The 21,385-nt window shown below is 46.8% G+C and overlaps 1 protein-coding gene across 1 annotated transcript in view; it reads right to left on the bottom strand.

Annotated features, from left to right (window-relative positions):
• The window catches only part of LOC137161235 (unconventional myosin-X-like), a 279,065-nt gene that overhangs the window by 192,274 nt on the left and 65,406 nt on the right, over window positions 1-21,385 (bottom strand). Inside the window, exons 6-10 of the mRNA XM_067560340.1 lie at window positions 21,261-21,385; window positions 19,526-19,539; window positions 13,831-13,915; window positions 8,998-9,101; window positions 1,796-1,925 (exon numbers count right to left, since the gene is read on the bottom strand). Coding sequence (XP_067416441.1) covers window positions 1,796-1,925; window positions 8,998-9,101; window positions 13,831-13,915; window positions 19,526-19,539; window positions 21,261-21,385 — 458 coding nt within the window. The remainder of the gene's footprint in view (window positions 1-1,795; window positions 1,926-8,997; window positions 9,102-13,830; window positions 13,916-19,525; window positions 19,540-21,260) is intronic.

Genomic DNA, 21,385 nt, shown 5'->3' with positions numbered 1-21,385 from the left:
ATATAGTGCCCATCTTCAAGAAAGGGAGGAAAGAGGATACAGGGAACTACAGACTGGTCAGCCTCACCTCAATCCCTGGAAAAATCATGGAGCAGGTCCTCAAGGAATCCATTTTAAGGCACTTGGAAGAGAGGAAGGTGATCAGGAACAGTCAACATGGATTCACCAAGGGAAAGTCATGCCTGACCAACCTGATTGCTTTCTATAAAGAGGTGACTGGCTCTGTGGATGTGGGGAAAGCGGTGGACATGATATACCTTGACTTTAGCAAAGCTTTTGATACGGTCTCTCACAATATTATTATCAGCAAGTTAAAGAAGTATGGGTTGGACGAATGGACTATAAAATGGATAGAGAACTGGCTAGAGCATAGGGCTCAACAAGTAGTGATCAATGGCTCCATGTCTAGTTGGCAACCAGTCACAAGCGGAGTTCCCCAGGGGTCGGTGCTGGGGCCGGTTTTGTTCAACATCTTCATTAGTGATCTAAAGGATGGGGTAGATTGCACCCTCAGCAAGTTTGCAGATGACACTAAGCTTGGGGGAGTGATAGATAGCCTGGAAGGTAGGGATAGGATACAGAAGGACCTAAACAAACTGGAGGATTGGACCAAAAGAAATCTGATGAGGTTCAACAAGGACAAGTGCAGAGTCCTGCACTTTGGATGGAAGAATCCCATGCACAGCTACAGACTGGGGACCGATTAGCTAGGCAGCAGTTCTGCAGAAAAGGACCTGGGGGTTACAGTGGACAAGAAGTCAACAGTGTGCCCTTATTGCCAAGAAGGCTAACCTCATATTGGGCTGCATTAGTAGAAGCATTGCCAGCAGATCATGGGAAGTGATCATTCCCCTCTATTCGGCATTGGTGAGGCCGCATTTGGAGTAGTGTGTCCAGTTTTGGGCCTCCCACTACAAAAAGGACGTGGAGAAGTTGGAGAGAGTCCAGCAGAGGGCAACAAAAAGGATTAGGGGGCTGGAGCACAAGACTTGTGAGGAGAGGCTGAGGGAACTAGGCTTGTTTAGTCTGCAGGAGAGAAGAATGAGGGAAGATTTGATAGCAGCCTTTAACTACCTGAAAGGGGGTTCCAGGGAGGATGAAGCTAGGCTGTTCTCAGTGGTGGCAAATGACAGAACAAGGAGCAATGGTCTCAAATTGCAGTGGAGGAGATCTAGGTTGGACATTAGGAAAAACTTTTTCACTAGGAGGGTGGTGAAGCACTGGAATGGGTCACCCAGGGAGGTGGTGGAATCTCCATTTTTAGAGGTTTTTAAAGCTGCGGCTTGACAAAACCCTCACTGGGATGATATAGCTGAGGTTAGTCCTGCTTTGAGCAGGGAGTTGGACTAGATGACCTCCTGAGGTCCCTTCCAACTCTATGATTCTATGGAACACTTGAATATTACTGGTTCTTTTCATTCCCTGTGAAGCACCCCGTATTGGCCGCTGTTGGAAGACAGGATACTGGGCTAGATGGACCATTGCTCTGACCCCTATTGCCGTTCCTATATTCTTATAAATAATCACATGCCTCTGGACTCAGTCCCAGAGTGATGGGCAGTAAGAGGGGGGAAAAGGAGCCTCAGGGCCATCCCCTAAGCAGGTTGATGTATTAGGCCTTAGATCCCTGCACCCTGGGTCAAGATCTCAATAAGAGGAACTCGGACTATGTTCTCAGTGGGTTAAACTACTGGGACTCTGGCGATGTGAGAGGCAGAGAGGAAGAGACAGGGCCATGGTGTGGGACTATTTGGGTTCAGACAGCAGGGTGCATAGTTCATAGGGTCATATTTACCTGCTTTGGTTGTAACCTGGGCTCCTCCAGCTGTCATGAATTCGATGTTTCCCAGCTTAAGAGTGCCAGAGAGAAGTTTGAAGATGTCATGAATCTCTTCGGTGCTAAGCTCCATCACTTTCAGAGCTATCTACTCAAAACCACACAGAGAAGAAGAAGAATGGTTACTTACCTCGTAGCTTTGTTCTTCGAGATGTTTTGCTCATGTCCATTCAGAATTAGGTGTGTGCACACCACATGCACCAGTGCCAGAAATTTTTCCCCTAGTAGTATCCATAGGGCCGGCTCTAGCACCCTCTGCAGAGGCGTGCACAGGTGCTCGTATATAGGGCACTGCCGGCCCCATTCCCTCTCAGTTCTTTCTTGCTGGAACTCCGACAGAGGGGAAGATGGGTGGGTTGTGAAATGGACATGAGCAACACATCCTGAAGAACAAGGTAAGTAACCATTCTTTCTTCTTCGAGTGCTTGCTCATGTCCATTCAGAATTAGGTGACTTACCAGAAGTGCTTCCAGAGGCGGGCAGGAGTTCATAGATGTGATGATTGCAGTACCACTCTGCCAAACCCAGAGTTGTCCCGCGCTTGCTGCATGATGGCATAGTGGGATATAAATATATGTATCAAGGACCACATAGCAGCTCTACATGTGTCCTGAATGGCTACATATGCCAGGAAGGCCGCTGAAGATGCCTGTGACCTTGTGGAGTGGGTGGACAAGAAAGCCGGGGGCATGACCCCTGCTTGCTCGTAGCAGGTCCGAATACAGGCTGTAATCCAGGATGAGATCCGCTGGGACACCACCAGGCATCCCTTCATCTGATCAGCAATTGCAACGAAGAGCTGCGTGGAGCGGTGGAAGGGTCTGGTCCTGTCGACTTAGAAAGCCAATGCCCTCCTCACATCGAGAGAGTAGAGACGCCTCTTCTCATTAGATTTGTGAGGCTTTGGAAAGAACACTGGCAGGAATATGCCCTGGTTAACATTGAAGTGGAAAACGACCTTTGGCAGAAAGGTTGGGTGAGAACGAAGTTTCACCTTGTCCTTGAAGAAAACCATGTATGGTGGCTCTGAGGTCAGGGCTTTTAACTCAGAGACACCCCTCCCCCCCCATGCCAAGGTGATTGCCACCAGAAATGCCACTTTCCAGGACAGATGCATGAGGGAACAAGAAGCCAACAGCTCAAATCGCGGTGCTGTAAGTCTTGAGAGGACAAGGTTTAAATCCCATTGAGGGACTGAGTCTCGTATCGGTGGAAAAAGCCTCTCCAAGTCCTTGAGGAATCTGGACGCCATCCTGTGGGAGAAAACCGACCTGCCTTGGATCGGAGGATGAAAGATTGAAATCGCTGCCAGGTGCACCTTAACAGATGAGAAGGCCAAGCCCTCCTGCTTCAGATGAAGCAGACAGTCCAGGATCATCTCAATAGGGGATTCTGTAAGCGAGACGTTTTGACCTGTTGCCCAGCAGATGAAGCATTTCCATTTGGATAAATAAGATGCCCCCACAGACGGCTTCCTGCTCTCCATCAGGATCCTCTGAACCTGGGCTAAGCAGTGGCACTCATCCTTGCTCAACCACGAAGCATCCACACCATTAGGTGCAGAGTGGCCAGATCCGGATGCAGGAGCCAGCCCTGGTCTTGAGAGAGAAGGTCTGGTCTCAACAGGAGCAACCATGGCCAGGCCATCAAGAGTTCTGAAACCAATGCTACTTGGGCCATGATGGAGCTATCAGGATGACTCGCACGCTGTCCCTCTTGATCTTCACGAGGACTCTTTGTATGGAGGGTATCGGGGGGAGAGCACACAAGAGACCCCTCATCCATGACAGGAGAAAAGTGTCCAACAGGGAGTCATCTTCTGACCGCAGGAGGGAGCAGTATTGAGTGCACTTCTTGTTTTCCCTGGTAGCAAATAGATCTACTTGGGGAGTTCCCCACCTTTGGAAAATGCTGTCAGCTACCTCCTGGTGGAGAGACCACTCATGGTGAGAGCAAAAGATCCCGCTTAGGTGATCCACCAGTATATTTTTTTAAACCCGGTAGATGCACTGCTTCCAGGTGGATGTTGTGGCTCATGCAGAACTCCCAGAGACGCAAGGCCTGGCGACAGAGGGCTGAAGACCTGGCTCCCCCTTCCCTGTTAATGTAATACATGGTAACTGTGTTGTCCAGCTGGATTCTTACTACCTCGTTGGAGAGGTGTGGTAGGAATACCTTATCGCCCTGAGCTCCTTGACATTGATGTGAAGGGACAACTCTTCCCTGGACAAAAGACCCTGAGTCTTTATGGCACTGAGGTGGGCACCCCAATCCACCTCCGAAGTGTCTGTTACCAACAACAGAGTCAGTCTGGGGGCCACAAAAGGTACCTCTGCCATCACATGCCGAGGATCCAACCACCTTGGCAGGAAGGTAAGTACGTGGGGGGGGGGATCGTGAGCACTGTGTCCAAGGAGTGTCTGGCTGAGGAGTACATCTGGCCAGCCACAACCGGAGCGGCCGAAGATGCATCATGGTGTGTCAGACCACGTACATACACGCTGCCATGTGCTCCAGGAGACAGACACACTCTTGCCATGGTAAGGGGGTGGGCTGTTAGTCAGGCTATGAACCTGGACATTGCTAAGAATCTGTCTTTGGACAAGAGCATTTTGGGTTGAATAGAGTCCAGGACTGCCCCTATGAACTCTATCTTTTGAACTGGTGTAAGTATCGATTTCTGCTCCTTTATTAACAGGCCCAGTGATCAACAGGTGTCCCTCACAATCTCGATGCTGCATTGAACCTGCCCCCATAACCAACTCCAGATCAGCCAGTTGTCCAGGTAAGGAAAGACCTACACTCCTCTGTGCCTGAGGCGGGCCGCCGCTACCGCCATGCATTTGGTGAATGCACATGATGCGGTGGAGAGGCCAAATGGGAGGATCGCAAATTGGTAAAGCTGGGCACTCATAGTAAATCACAGGAATCTCCTGTGACCCAAGAAGACTGGGACATGGAAACAGGTGTCCTTTAAATCAAGAGCCACATACCAGTCACCTGGATCCAGAGAGGGAATGATAGCTGCCAGGGTGACCATACGGAATTTTAGCTTTTTGAGGAATTTCTTCAATGCAAATAGGTCAAGAAGGGCCTCAGCCCTCCTTTGGCTTTTGGGATCAGAAAATGGCAGTAGAAACCCCTTCCCCTCAATGGTTGAGGGACCTCTTCCACCAAGGCCACAGATAGTAGGGCCTGCACCTCCTGAGTGAGGAGTTGCTCGTGAGAGGGGTCCCTGAAGAGGGACGGGGAAGGAGGGTGGGAAGACGAACGCGAAAGAAACTGGAGGGTGTAGCCAACAGCTACTGTGCTTAGAACCTAGCAGTCTGTCATTATGGCCCTCCAAGCCAGGAGGAAAGATCATAGAATCATAGAATATTAGAGTTGGAAGGGACCTCAGGAGGTCACCTAGTCCAACCCCCTGCTCAAAGCAGGACTAACCTCAGCTATATAGATGCTATAAGATGCTAGGTGGGAAGAAAATAATCAGGAAGTTGGGTCCTGAATAGAGTCTGGTAGGTCACTCTCAGGCACACCTTCAAAAGCCTCACTTTCCCCCCCGAGGGGTGTCGGCTCAACCCTGACCTCGAGGCACAGGCTGGCAAATTGCCCCAATGGCATTTATAGTTCTTGTGTTTCCTCCTGTAGGGCTCTGTCTGGGCCTGATCCCTGAAGCACTGATGTTGAGAGGGCTTGAAGTACCTCCTGGCCAAAGATGGGGTGTAGAGGCCCAACGATTTCAATGTAGCCCTTGAGTCCCTCACCCCATGCAGCCTGGTGTCCATCTGGTCCGCAAAGAGGGCAAAATCATCAAACGGGAGGTCTTGGATGTACTGCTGGACTTCCGTTAAAAGACCAAGCGATTGGCGCCAACACGCTCTCTCATCGACACCATGGAAGCCATAGCCCACGCCACCGAGTCCTCTGCGTCCGATGCCACCTGGAGGGAGGCTCTGGCCACTGCTTTCCCCTCCTCCAGGATTGCTTCAAACTCCTGCTTGGAGGACTGAGGAAGGGAGCCAGCAAACTTTTCCAGAGACTGCCAGATATTAAAATGGTAACAACGTAAAAGCGCCTGATGATTGGACACCCTCAGCTGTAGTCTCGCTGTTGAATACACCTTACGACCAAATAAATCTAATTTCTTGGCCTCTTTATTCTTCAGTGTTGAAATCATTTGTCCCTGCCTGTCACATGCATTAGCTGCCGCTACAACTAGCGAGTCCAGGGATAGGTGCGTGTATAAGTATTCAAACCCCTTGGGGTACATAATATTTCTTCTCTGCCCACTTAGATGTGGAGGGCAGGGAGGCTGGGTCTGCCACAGCACCTTAGCGAGCTTCAGCTAAGCTAAGCTCCCATCGTGCACTTTGAGGGCCACTCTGGAGGGAGCTGCGGCTGCCAGGACACCAAAGAGTTCATCCACTGGCTCAGACAGTTCCTCTATTGTAAGGCCCAGGTTAGCCCTACCTGCTTCAATAGGTCTTGGTGCGTCCTGCAATCGTCCAGAGGGGCAGTGTGAGAGAGGCCCGCTACAGCCTCATCTGGTGAGGAGGAGGAGGAGGCAGGAATCTGAGGGGGAGTTGGATCTTCCTCCCTGGTTGGGATAGTAACCAAGGGACTGCCCAAAAGAGTCTCTCTGGTCTGACCCAGTAACTGCTTCCGGTGCCGTGGCCAGGCCCTTAGATGATTGCAGTACCGAGGCGCTCACAGACAACTGAGCATACAGCATCGCAGCCTGAGGGAACCCCCACGGGTTCCATATTGCCAGGCACCTGGCCATTGTCTTTGCAGCCATCCTCCCAGCTGTGGTGGCATAGGAAAAACATTGGGCTGCTTGGTGGCTTGTCCCTTTGGAGGGACGACCACTTCCTCTCCTGAGTCTGAGGAGCTAAAAGCTGGAGACCATGGGGGCACCGACGCCACATGCTTCTCCGTGCCACTTCTTAAGTGTCTGGGCTCTGGCGACGGGATGCGGTGCTGAGAACCCGAGCACTGTTCATGCCTTGACCATGTCTTGTCCTTGGGCTTCTTATAGGGGCTTTCACGGTGCTGGGCTCCAGAGAGTCTCTGCAGGGGCTCGCAAAGCAGTGCCGGGGGCTCGGGGAGTGCCAGCATTCCGGAGACCGACGCCAGCACTCTTTGGAACAGTACCAACATTCCAGTGACTGGCACCTGGCGACCAAAGACTCGACTCCGACCCATGCCGATGCAGTACCAGGGAGCAGTGCTGATATTCTGGTGACCTTTGCGAAACCGGCATGGAAGGGAGAGGCTGTGGTGGAACCAGTGCTGGCTTCCCTTTCGACTGGCTTCCAGCCTGGGTATATGAACTTTGGAGGCCTTCTCTACCCTCCTGTGGTGTAGGCAGCACCAGCAAGGCCAACAGGTCCTTCATTGCCTGGAATGCCTCAGGTGTAGAAGGGACCAGTAAACGGTGTGAGCTGCTGCCACTCCCAGGAGTTGGCGGTGGCACCAGAGTTGGGCTTGACGCCCTTGCGGGCTGAGGCGTTCTCAGGGCCGAATCATCTTTCCCCGTGGTGCCCGAGATCTTCTTAGCCAACTTTGGCTCCTTTTCAGCATGCGCCTCTCTCTTTTTTGGTGCCGGTGATGTTGAACGGTGCCAGGTGGGCACTGACCCCAGAGGAGCACTTCTAGTCAATGCTGCCGTACTGGGTGCCTTGTCCAATCGCAGCTCCGACACCGGTCTGAGTGCCGTCTCCATGAGAAGGGCCTTGAGACTAATGTCCCAGTCCTTCTTGGTTGGAGGGTGAAATCCTTGACAGATCTTACACTTTTCACAAAGGTGAGCCTCCCCCAGGCACTTCAGACAGCTCTGGTGTGGGTCGCTCAACGGCATAGGCTTCTTGCACGAAGCACAGGGTTTAAAACCGGGGGACTTGGGCATGCCCCAACCCTGGGTAAAGAACTAACTAATCAACTACTAACTCCTAGATAATAAACTCTGAAACAACAACTATATACACTAGATAAAACAAAGAACCACTAGGAATACTGTAGCTTGCAGGAGCAAGAGAGTGTTCCAGCACCGTCAGGAGTAAGAAGGAACTGAGAGTGAGGGGGGCCGGCAGCACCCTATATACGAGCGCATATGCGCATCGCTGCAAAGGATGCTAGAGCCAGCCCTACAGATACCACTAGGGGAAAAATTTCCGGCACCGGTGCATGCAGCCTGCACACACCTAATTCTGAATGGACATGAGCAAGCACTCGAAGACGAACGTTACTTACATCAGCAGGAACTCAGAATCACAATCACTCAGATGGAAGAGACCTACTTGGGAACATATAGCCCATCTCTCGGGGAGTGGTTGTATATTTACTTATGTTTTTAGACCTTTTCTAATCCCCTCTCTCATGCACATTACACCCAGCTATAAGGCTTTCTGCTTATGAGATTCATCCCACCAGGTTTCACCTTTGCCCCTACATTAAAATCACCATGGTTCAATGTCATTGCTGTTCAAAGCTTGTTTCCTTTACATTTTAGTATATTAAATACACTTCTTAGGCCTCATTTTCACCACCACAAACAGAGTCAGGCCTATCCCAGTTACAGGGATAGAGGTAGGAAAAATCCACACTACACATTTATACAATGTTGTAGTAGAAGTGCCCTTAACCTTTAGCTTCTGCCTTACTTTGTGTGTTAAAGGGAAAGTTTCCCTTCTACTCTCCAAGCCCCTCACACCAGGCCAGACAATGAAGTGCACAACTCCTGCTGGATAACACAAGTGAAATGTCAGAGCAATGCATGCAGGTCACATGATGTATCACTTCATGCACTGTTCTACACTGAGCAGTTTTATGCTCCTCTTCCCTGGAGGAAAGGCCACTGACTTTCTCAGGCATTGCAGCAGCTGCACTGTGTTCTCAGGCTGACTCCCACTTTCAGGTCTGGGCTTCATCCATTCTAATCTGTGAAAATATTCCCTTTCCACTCATTTCCACTCCATATTTTAATTGATTCCCCTGGCAAAGGAAAAATGAAACCCTGTCTTCGAGATCTAGAGCCCACCCAGTACCAAAAGTGATCTACACTGAGAAGCATAAACTGTCAGGTATGGGGAAATTACTCTAAAGAAACTGCAACAAGATTACACAGAAAGTGCCACATGGGACCAAGGAGAAGTACTCACCATGATCTTGTTGAACATCTCTGTGTCGTTCAGGTTCTCATCACTCATACAGCCAGACTGGTTCAGGTAGTGATAGTTCTCCGGTTCAGAGACAGACAGGGCTTCTACAGCGAGCCAGTCCCCCAAGATCACAAAAAGAGAGAGGGGGGAAGTGTTAGTTTATTCCGGAATCATCTCACACCCTTTGCTACTTTTCACTTCTAAGTTATACGGAGGACAAGGTAGTGGAGAGGACTTTAAAGCTGGAATATTGGCAATTGCTGAAACACATTGAGATTTTATTTTCACGCCAAGCTCTATGCCAGAATCACCCAGATATCCCAAGTCTGGTCTCACCTCTGAGTTAGGGAAACCACTCCTCTTTTTAAAGCTGAAGATTCACTGCTAAGAATATTTAAATTAACAGGAAGAAGGCTAGAGAACTAATCCTATGGGATTCACCTAACCAACTGCTTTTCCACTTTTCAACAGACGCAAACCTGGGACAGACAGAAAACAACATGTGAGACTGTGTTGAAAGGAGAGTCAGCAAGGAGAGAGGAGAGAGCTGACCTCACTGACAGCTAGGGCAAAGCAGGGAGCAGCCTAATAACCAAGGAGATGCCTTGTAAACTGGATCCTGAAATGAATAGGCAAGTCTGTGAAGAGGTGTATGGATAGCTAAGGAGGCCTCCAATGGTCTCCATAGAGAATACATTCACTAAACACAGAAATCCTCCTTATTTAAAAGGAACACTTCTCAGGGATTTTATATCCAGAATACAACCAACCTTAGAAAGGGAATGGCAATAGATTAAAAGCATTAAAAAAACTGCTAGCAATGTCATGTCAGTAAGAGGGACACTTGGTCCATAAAAATGCACCCAAAAGAGGAAATTCTCTTTGGCTTTCTTCAGTGTTGGATGTTTAAGTATTTCTTTAATGACGGACACCATTAGGTATGTGTTTAAACATCCTGTTATCCATCTACAGACTAGAGTCAAGAATCATATCTAAAAGAAAACCTAAAGCTCTGGGATGAAGACAGGTCCACCACTCCACTCCTCAGGCCCAATGGAACTTTCTATTGTAAAGACAAAGATTATCTGTGCTGATAACAGATTTTTCTCAGGGCTGGTCCGAGACTGTGGAATGAACTCTAACAACTAACGGGCCATTGCAAACCACAGCACCTTCAACTCCAAGTGCCAAGAGCGCTTCTCTGACCAGTCTTTTCTAACACACACACTAGTGCAAATGCTAGGGGAAAAAAATCCTACCAAAAGTAAACATTGCAATGAGCACCCAACTCCCCCACCTCCGTCACCCCAGAAGAACAAAGCGTACATAACAAATGTTGTTAGTCATGTCACTTAATACACGACTGGATGGCGCTCAGACAGTAGTGATAAGGAAAACATAAGTAATGGAACAGAACCCTTCTGGGATCCTTGTCCCTCTACATTATCTGTTCTCTTCTCCAGGCTTCAATTACTATCTCTCTGCTGTGCTGATGAATCCATGGTATCTCCCCACCGACTCCAGTCTCATCTTTCTTATTGTCTCCCTAATATCCTACTCCCACATCAAAATTAACATGATGAAAATAGAATTCACCTTCCTGCACAAACCTTACGCTTCTTCACCTTCTCTATTGACAATCTCACCCTGACTCACTACCATTATGTCATTACCTGCTCCTTTCTTCCCCATCTACACAGCAGCCAAATCCTTTTGCTTTTCCTATATGACATCTGTGACACACTGCACCTTCATATACAGCCCATGGTGTGATTGTGTATCATTCATGTTCACCCTTATAGTGTAATTGTGTATTGTTTAATGCAAAGTTTGTCATGTCACGTGCTTTTGGAATGCTCATGACATACTACTATAACAATAATGTTCAGTATGTTTGTTGCAATGTCATATGTCTGGTTGTGAAGCTCCACTATGTAATATTCCCAAATGTGTCTCTTGTGGCTTGAGGCAGATCGAAGTAAAACCCTCCAAAAGCAGAAAGGTAGTTCACGCCTCACTAAGGCTTGTATAGAACAACCCAGCTCAGCATTCCAAGAACTAAGGACCAGTCCAGATGTCAGCAAGTGAATCCACAAAGAACCACAGTGTCTCAAGATGTGGAGAAAACCATGAAGGTACATGGCTTGTCACGGATCCTGAAAGGGGGAGGGCAAATCCACGGATGGGGGCAAAGGGACATGTTGAAAAGAGGGGACATTTTGGTGGTTAGTTCTCTCTTCCACTTCCATCTACAAAACAATATCAAGCAACTGAAGGACTGTCCACAGGAGGAAGGCCTGGCTGAAGGAGTTCAGTCAGCCTGTGGTGAACATTACCGAACTTTGAAAGGTTACCGAAAGTGTTAAGCTTAGTTCAGAATGCAATTTGCTTTCATTTCATACTGATCAAGTCTAATTTATATTCCTCTGGCTTATAACCATTTAAAATCTTTCTGTACTTAATAAACTTATTTGTTTGTTTTATCTAAAGCAGTGCATGTGATGTGGGTGTGTGTAGAGACTTCATTTAAAGTGACAACGCTGGTGCATATCAATTTTTTGATAAATTGACAAACTAATATGAGCTTGCAAGATTCAGTGGGCAGCACCGAATGTTGCAAGGTGGAAGTTCCTAGGGTTGCATCTGGGACTGGGTGTGTTTGCTGGGGTCATTTTATTGCAGATCCCATGAGTGGCTGGCCAGAAGCACTCACTCACTAAATTAAGGCTACTTCCTTGCAGGAGGCTGTGAGTGGGCTGACCCAGGAGTGGGGGTTCACACTGTGGAGCAAGTGCAAGACGGGCTCCAGGAGTGAGGGACTGAGGTGACACATCGATACACCAGTTCAGATTGCAGAGGGGAACGTCACAACATCTCCAAGTTCCATCCTTCCCCTTCCATGACTAGAGCTAAAAATCTTTATCCAGGTCTTGGTTGTCTCCACTGCTGCAACCTCCTCCTCTCTGGTCTCTTTAATTCTCACCTCTCAGTCTGACAAAAATTCTGCCTTGAAAAATCTCGCCGTCTGTTACTCCCTCTCTTTAAATCCATCCACTGAATCCCTCTTGCCTTCTGCATCAAGTTTAAGGCTCCTCATCCTCCCCTTCAAAGGCCTCAATAATTTAGCTTTTGCTTAGCTCTGTGCTTTCCTCTCATCCTATTTCCCATTTGCTCTACACAGGCATCTCTCTCCCACTTCCTCTCATGCCTGGAACTCCCCTTCTGTTCTAGTGCGCTGACATGTACCCTCCCCTCTTTCCCATTTCTCCTTTTCCAGGGGCCTGTGTTTATCAACTACACAAAGTGTTGTTATTTATTTTGAAAAGACTGACACCCTGTTGTGTGAGGGATGGACCTCATGGTTTGCTTATTTAGACCAGTGGTTCCTAATCTTTTTGAGTGAAAGTCCCACTAGTTAACACTAGGTAAAACACGCACCCTTCTCCTCTGCCCCGTCCCGCCCCTTCACCAGCCATAAATACATATAACCCCTATAAACACATATAATGATAATAATAATAATAATAAAAAATTACTCTTACCTCAGTATGAAGCTAAGCATCCCCTGGCGCAGCCGCCACCGCACACTGCATGTGGCCCTGCCTCTTCTGTCCCTCATGGACTGAGGGTAATGGAGGCGGCGGGTGCTGGCAGGCTGGCCAGGGCTGCTCTGCTTCAGCAGGGTGCCCAGCCGGATTGGGGCTGGGGGAGGTGTTTCTCCTTCACTCCAGCTGGTACGCAGCTTGAGGCTGCTGAACCCGGCCGGTGCAGGGCTCAGGGAACTAAATGACCTCAATAATACTGAAGCCTCACAGACCCCCTGTAATCTTTGGAGCCCCCCCCCCCCCCCCAGGGGGTCGTGCACCCAAGTTGGGAACCATTGATTTAGACTGTAAGATTCTTGCCCTTCCACATTCTGTAAGTACCAAGCACACTGAATGTATAATACTCTTCTTCAGAGGTTGGTAGGTAGCACACCATTTACAGATGTGGAACGAGAAAAGTGAAATTCATAGACATAGATTTTAAGGCCAAAAGGGACCATTAGTCTATATAGTCTGACCCCTGAATATCACAGGCCATTGAATTTCACCAGTTACCTCTGTAACAAGTCCAATAACTGGGCTGACTAAAGAATATCTTCCAGAAAGGCATCCAGTCTTGATCTGAAGAGATGGAGAATCCACCTCTTCCCTTGGTAGCTTGTTCCAGCAGTTAATTACACTCGCTGTTAACAATTTGTGCCTTATTCTTCATCTGAAATTGTCTGGGTTCAGCTTCCAGACACTGGTTCTTGTTATGCCTTTTTCCGCTAGATTAGAGAGCCCTTTAGTATCTAGTATTTTCTTCCTGTGAAGAAACTCAGACACTGTAATCAAGTGACCTGTCAATCTTCTCTTTGATCAACTGAACAGATTGAGTTCTTTAAGTGTCTCACTGTAAGACATTTTTCCAGTCCTCAAAAATCATTTTTGTGCCCCTTTTCTCTACCCATTCCAATTTTTCAACATGGGGTTTAAAACGTGGACACCTGAACTATGCACAGTATTCCAGTACCTGTCTCACCTAGAGCAAATATCGAATTACCTTCTTACTCCTTCCCTGTTTATAGAAGGATCGCATTCGCTCTTTTTGCCACAGCACTGCACTGTGAGCTCATATTGCTTGTCCACTATGACCCCTAAATCATTTTCAGTCATGGCTTTCCGGGATATAGTACCCCATTTTGTAGGTATGCTCTGCATTCTTAATTTCTACATGTTCAACTTTGCATTCGGCTGTATTAAAATTAATTTAGTTTGAAAGGGGCCAGCTTACCAATAGATCAATTACCTTTCTGCTCCCCACTGACACCAGCTAGCAATGCGTAAAAGATGTGGTAATTCCGCTCCCCCAGGTTCTGGTGCACCACTCGATTCTGAAATGAACAACACAGGAGGAAAGCGGGTAGAACGTGAAATCTACATTAGCGTTAGAATTCATGGTAGTGAAGAAAATTGAGAGGTCAAGGCTCTCAGGGAATCTTTTAAGGCCAATTCAGGTGAAGTGGTGGCTGGAACTTAGAGGATCTTATCACTCAAACCAATGTCATGTCAAAAATTTCTCTGCATCAATGTGCCCTTGCTGCTACTGAGCACGTGCAAATTTCGCTGAACTCAACTACTAATCATGTGCAAGCTATGTGCACATGTGCTGGAACTGAAGTCTCAGTGAGGTCCTTGCCCTTCACACTTACCTCAATTGAGTACTTCACTTTCCTAAGTACACCTTAATCAGCGCAAGGATTCTGCAATAATGTGTAAGGTTAGAGTTCTGGTTGATGGGAGCAAAATGCCCAGGAAGTCTCTCTCATCCAGATTCCAGGCTCTTTCTTCCATACCATGGAACCCAGTCTTTATTTGGACAATCATTGGATGACAGAGGTTGGTGGGGGGAGTTGTACAAAAGGGAGGGCAAATTTATAGGAGGCACATTTTGACAGATAGGGGACCCTAGAAAAATATATATATATAGCCCCAAGATTTCACCACTGGTTCCAAAAAGGGCATATTTTGATAGCTAACGGAAGGCTATCAAGAGTTACCCATCCCTTTTTTTTTCATCTCTGCCCAAAGGAAGACACTTATTGAGGAGTACAGGGCACAAATGTACCCCTTGATCCTAAAAATCCTTCACTACAGGAGTTTTAAATCCCACAGACTAAACAGGACTTCTTGCATGAATGAAAACTGATCACATGAGAAATAATTGACAAGATGAGGCCCTTGAGTAATTTTCTCTTACTTGAGAAAATGTACCGTAATGTGACTAACAAACCAAACTCACTACCAGTTCAGTCTTAGAAACCAATCCATGGCATACCGGAAAGGCCCTGAGTACATTATAGGGAAAGAACAAAATATTTAAAATACAGTTTTTAAAATCTGTGTTTCATTTTAAATGCCACTATCCTCCAAAGTTTTTTTTTAAAGTCCTGTGTGATAGGTACCTAACTTGGACTTCACTGAGTACATCCTAGACACCACCAAAAAGCCAGAATTTGGGGGAAAAGTGATTCAAAATACTTTCATGCACAATGCATTCAGAAATATTAATTTTTAGAAATAACTTATTGACTTTGAGCTGTAGAGTCATTTTCCTTACCTTGCTGGTTTGATCACCTCACTCCTCCCCTTTGAATCTCTTCGTAGGTTCCCCATCTGCTATTGTATTAGATTTAAACAATAGGTCACCTCCTTCAAGGAGCTAAATCTACCCCTCTCTGCTTATCTACCCTTGCTGAGCTTCACGTGATACCCTGCCCCCTCTACTCCTGCCCACCCATTTGTCAATTTTTCAAACATTTTCTTTCATGCATCCTGCTACATGCATTGCACAACATCCCTGAACTCATCTGAAAGGACCTCCCCTCTCTGCTTTTAATCCACATCTGCTGTGCTGCCTACATTGAAACTTGTTGATTTGAACAGAACATCCATTTTGTTGTTCCCTTCTCCTGACCTCAGTATACCTGTCCACTGTTGGATTGTCAGCTCCCTGGGGCAGAGACTGTTCCTTACAGTATGTCTGGAAAGCACCAAACTATATTATGGACACTACCACAAACAATAATGTGAGATACATTTATATTGGATATTACTTATGATATGACAGAAGTAGTGATGTCAGTTAAAATTGGTTAATAATTTGCTTTTATAATGGGGGTTCAAACTTTTTTGTTTGTTTGTTTTTGTATTATAACAGTGTATCCACCCCAAATTTTGAGAATATTATCTCTGAGGAAACTTGAATTTTCTGAGGATTTAAAAAAAAAAAAATCTAATTTCTTTGAGTACTAATCAGTTAAAAATTGGTTTAAAGAAAGAAACTCGTGAAAATGAGTATCTCTAAAGTGACTCAGGATTTTTCAGGCACCATTAATTTGAAAACTACAGACTGTATAAAATCACAAATGTGTAAGTAGGAAGAATTTCTGGGTCTCCTTAGAATTATTTTCTTTTGTTAATAAACAAAAGAAATTAGCATCATTCATCGTAACAAACTTTCTGTGCTGCATTTAGCCAACGGAGAAAATGTTATAACTTCCATTCTCTAGGTCAGTGTTTCTCAATCTTTTAAGTAGTAAGTACCCCCTAACTTCTGAACATTTTAATAAGTACCCAACACTCAATTTTCCATGGGATTTTATATTTACAGACTAATGTGGGCCATACGTTGGAAGAAGGGCTGAGTATACCAGGCCGTGATATGACAGATGTCAGATCTAGTGTGGGTAGGGTTATCACCTTTACACCAGGGGTGCACAACTCACGTATGTACCTGGGCTAGAGGTGATGTTGGCCAAAGCTAGGAGGCTTTGAGCGGCATGCCAATGCTGGGGAATATAAAGCACTGCCTCAAATTTTTTGTCATAGATTTGAGAGGAGGAAGGAGGGCGAGAGAGAGGGAGACAGGAAAAGAGGGTACCTGGTACAATCTGGGGCTGTCACAGTTGTCAATTTCACTGCTCAGCTAGAGCAGTGAAAATGACAAGTTTTCTGGGCACCAGGCTTCCAGTGGAGGAGGGGGGCTGCCTCCTGGGCAAGTTGCAGGCGGCTGCTGCCTGGCTGCCAGCCCTGGTGGTGGGCAACTGCCACCCAAACCGAGCTGGGGCAGAGGAGGCTTCTGCGCCGGCTGAGACCCAGGGATGTGGGCAGGCGGCTGCTGTCTGTCTTCAATCCGGGGCACGGGAGGCTGTCCCTCAGATCAGCGCCGGGGCACAGGTGGCTGCCACCCAGCTGTGAGCCCAGCTCGCGAGACGCAGGAGGCTGCCACTGTGCTCCCACCTGGGAGCTGTGACCGGGTGGGAAGCAGGGGGCTGCCGCCCGCCTTCACCAGAAGCCGGCGGCTGCCGCCTGCTTCCCCTTCACTCTGTTCTTCCCCAGGTACCCAGGGGTAGGCGTACCACAGGCTGAGAAACTATGCTCTAGTGCAGTACGCAGAGAGCATGTTGAACTCTTTAGCAGAATACAATGCACTTTTTGCCATAGCCCACCTGTAACATCCTCTGCAGCTGAAGCAGAGCATTGATGTCAAGCACAGAGAACATGTTTTACAAGTTACCGTCATTCAATTTCATTTCAACAAAGGAATAGCTACTTTGATGAATACCAGAATTTCTGTGAGACCAGTGTTCCCCAAATGCGAGGATGTGCATAAGAACAGCCATACTGCGTCAGAACAATGGTCCATCTAACCCAGTAACCTGTCTTCCGGCAGTGGCCAATGCCAGGTGCTTCAGAGGCAATGAACAGAGTGTTCCTGGCAAACAGAGGCTAGCGACACTCAGAGCATGCCGCTGCATCCCTGACCATCTTGGCTAATAGCCACTGATGGATCTATCTTTCAGGAACTTATCTAGTTCTTTTTTTTAAACTCTGTTATAGTCTTGGCCTTCACAGCATCCTCTGGCAAGGAGTTCTACAAGTTGACTGTGTGTGTGTGAAGAAGCATTTCCTTTTGTTTGCCTATTAATATCATTGGGTGACCCTTGGCTCTTGTATTATGTGAAGGATAACATTTCCTTCTTCACTTTCTCCACACCAGTCAAGATTTTATAGACCTCTATCATACCCCCTCTTCGTCATCTCTTTTCCAAACTGGAAAGTACCGGTCTTTTTAATCTCTCCTCAGAAGGAAGCTGTTCCTTACCCCTAATCATTTTTGTTGCCCTTCTCTATACCTTTTCCTATTCTAATCTATCTTTTTTGAGATGAGGTGATCAGATTTGTATGCAGTATTCAAGGTGTGGGGTGTACCATGGATTTATAAAGAGGCATTCTGATATTTTCTGGTTTATTATCTATCCCTTTCCTAAGGGTTCTTAACATTCCGTTAGCTTTTTGGACTGCCACTAGACACTGAGTGGATGTTTTCAAAAAACTATCCACAGTGACTTTCTTGAGTGCTGACAGCTAATGTAGAGCCCATCATTTTGTAGGTATAGTTGGGATTATGTTTTCTAATGTGCATTACTTTACATTTATCAACACTGAATTTCATCTGCCATTTTGTTGTCAACTCATCCAGTTTTGTGAGATCCCTTTGTAACTCTTCAAAATCTGCTTTGGACTTAACTATCTTGAGTACTTTTGTATAATCTGCACACTTTCCACCCCACTGTTTACCCCTTTTTCCACATCATTTATGTATATGTTGAACGGCACTGGTCCCAATATAGATCCCTGGTGGGCCCTGCGATTTACCTCTTTTCCTTCTGAATACTGACAACTTATTCCTACCTCTTTTTCCCTATCTTTTAATCAGTTACTAGTCCCTGAGAGGATCTTCCCTCTTATCCCATGACTGCTTACTTTGCTTAAGGGTCTTTGGTGAGGGACATTATAAAAGGCTTTCTTAAAGTCCAAGTACACTATATCCACTGGATCACCCTTGTCCACATGCCTGTTGACCCCCCTCATAGAATTCTAATTGATTGGTGACGTATGATTGCCTTTTTAAAAACTATTCAGAAAGGGGTCAGGGCTTATTGGGGTAGTGATGGGAGTGGAATTTGTGGAAGAAGGTGCTGGAAGGCTGCCACTCCTACTGGGGCAAAGTTTAAAGTTTTGGTGCATTTGTGGATATGTATTATGGCCGTGCTAGTGGTGAGCTGTCTCTCTCCCAAGATGAGGGAATAGAGGCCATGTTCTGTTGGTTGCCTTAACTTTTAATTTCCTTGCTGATGGGGTTGTGCATTAAGTATGTTACACATAAACCATCCTTAATTGACACACAGCATGATGTTTTAGTATAATAAATAATGAAACAGCACAAATGTGTTCCATGTACTTTCCTAACTTCAAAATGTGCTTAAACAAGGACCACAGCAGCTGAATCTCTCTGGCTAAGTACACCCTTCAAAATGTGCCCTTTTGAAAAGTTGCTAGCAGCTATATTAGTCATAACTTGCCTTCCTTACTCTGGAATGAGAGACAAGGGGCAAAGAGGTAGGAGAGGGTTTGCCATACCTGCCAAAATATGTAACCATAGATCACTTGGCCAGATGTTAAGATGGTGGACAGATACATTCTGACTATGGTAGTGCCTAATCCACATGCACTCCAAAAATCAGTCATTGCAGAGTACAGATTATTTGGGAAAAGAATAAAAGCCCTTTAAAAAAATGGCATTGAAAGAACCGGAGCCTTTCAATGCCACAGCCGGACCTCAATGGACCCAGGCTGCAAGGAAAGAGGTTGAAAGGCCCTTTCTCTGCAGCAGAACATTAAAACAAAGTTCTCCAGGAACAAACATTCTTCCTCCTGGGTCATTCATTCTCATTTGCAATGACTAGAAAGAGAACATGATCAACAATATCCTGGAGAGGTGATGCCTTCACTCCAGGGACTGGACACAGAGGCAGCAGCGTCCATCCAAGAGGGGGCAGCCCTGCTTGGACACCGTCTTATGGGAGAGAGGGAATGGATGGGCTCACAAAACAAAGGGAGGGTACGGTGGCACTCCCCCAGAAACAAACTTTACTCACCTTCTCCAATAAATCTGAGCATCAGGTTAAGGGGAAAACAGCATTCGAGTGACCTCACAATCTGATTTTCTGGTAATTGTCACAGAATTTCCAATCCACATGGGAATTAATCCAGTTACAGGGACCAGAGTACCAAGTCATTCAGGGTGTGTCTACACTAGAAACGCTACAGCAGTGCTGCAGAAGTGCAGGCACTTACTACAGCAGTGGATGGAGTTCTTCTGTCCCTGTAGTACATCCACCTCTCCAAAAGGCATTGGCTAGGTCAACTGAAGAATTCTTCCATACATAGCCCTGTCTGCACTGGGGCTTTGGTCAACAACCATGTCTCCCATGGGTGTGAATTTTTCACAACCTTACGCAACATACTTAGGTTGACCTAAGTTTTACGTGTAGACCAGACCTCAGGCTATAGGAAAGAGGCACTGAATGACCATAAGCATTATTTAAGAGAGAGTGTGGAGGAGGAATTGGGCCCAACACAAGGCAGAGAGAGAGGTCAAACCAAGGGTAACCAGCAAGGTCACGGAAGTTAGAGATTCATAGATTTTAAGGTCAGAAGTGACCCATTATGATAATCCAGTCTGACCTCCTGCATAACACAGACCAGAAAACCTTCCTAGTGATTTATGCCCACAACTTCTATTTGAGATGGACAAGTCTTTACCTGCAGAAAGTGGGAGAGGAGAGGAGAGGCTGAGCTTTCACTCTGTCCCAAGTGTTGGATATTTTTCCTCCTCTAAAAAAACAAAAAAAAAAAAAACCCAGCACCAGCAACTGCATTTGGACAAGGAAGAATTATTTTCAGTGGTGCTGCACACCTGCTACTCCCATGGAAGTTAGTAGTAGAGTTAGTGCTCAGAATCTTTGACAATCAAGTCACTTATTCAGGGGTCTTACCTTTAGGGATCCAAGTCTGAGCTTGGGCAAGTCACGCAAGCCAAAATTTCTCCCACAATAAGTCACTAACTTAGCTGACACGAATCTATGGACCAGATTCTCCAGTCTGCCAGGGCCCCTTTGTGCCATGGAAGCTGCACAAAGGGGCCTCACAGCAGCCAAAGATGGCCTGTAGAGGATTCACCATGTAAAATAACTCTCTGCTGACATCCAGCTGCCTTCTACACCTACCACCCCCAATCCCAGTGTGACGGGAAGGAGGTAGGGGGCATGTCTAAGCCATTCCAGCAGTGGGGATTGTGCAGGTACAGAGCTCAACTGTGCCCCATCCTCCCCTGGCATATTTTAGAGTTGCCCCTGTGCACTGGCATTGGGCAGCTCTTAAATTGGCTCCCTACAGCTGCCATTGTTCCTAATGTCCAGTGCGGCTCGGACATGGTGGACAATATCTTCTTTACTCCCAGCCAGAGCCTGGCTCTGTTGACCAAGGGAATATACTCAAACAATCCCCTCTGGTGTTCCTCCAGGGAGCAGCATGAACTAAATGGTGTCACAGGCTGTCCCTTACAAACGTCTATGGATTAAGTATTGATGATATTCTGGGATAGAAATCTAAACTTTGTTCCCAGCTAACGCACAGATATTAGGGATCTATGGATGCAAGGCAGACTTCCCAGGGCCAGAGTAGACATGGCCTCACCTATCCCAAGTAAGACACAAAGTAAATCACACTGTTACAGGGCAATTTGCTGACCCACTTTCAGCTCCACTGTCTCCTTCCATCTTTGGTGTGCCCTGGAGCGGGACGTGGCAGGACGGCAAGAGGAAAGGATACAATCGGTGACGCGCCCTCCCTGGATGTGTCCATGCTGGGAGAAGTGCAGCTGGATAAACTTGCCAAAGCGGCTGGAGTTGTTGTTATAAACGGTCTTGGCATTTCCGAAGGCCTCCAGGATAGGG

This window comes from Emydura macquarii, unplaced genomic scaffold (genome assembly GCF_026122565.2).
Source record: "Emydura macquarii macquarii isolate MOO-44397 ecotype Brisbane River unplaced genomic scaffold, CSIRO-AGI_Emac_v2 contig_2288, whole genome shotgun sequence".
NCBI classification, from domain to species: Eukaryota; Metazoa; Chordata; order Testudines; family Chelidae; genus Emydura; species Emydura macquarii.
This window is presented reverse-complemented; position numbering and strand designations above follow the sequence as displayed.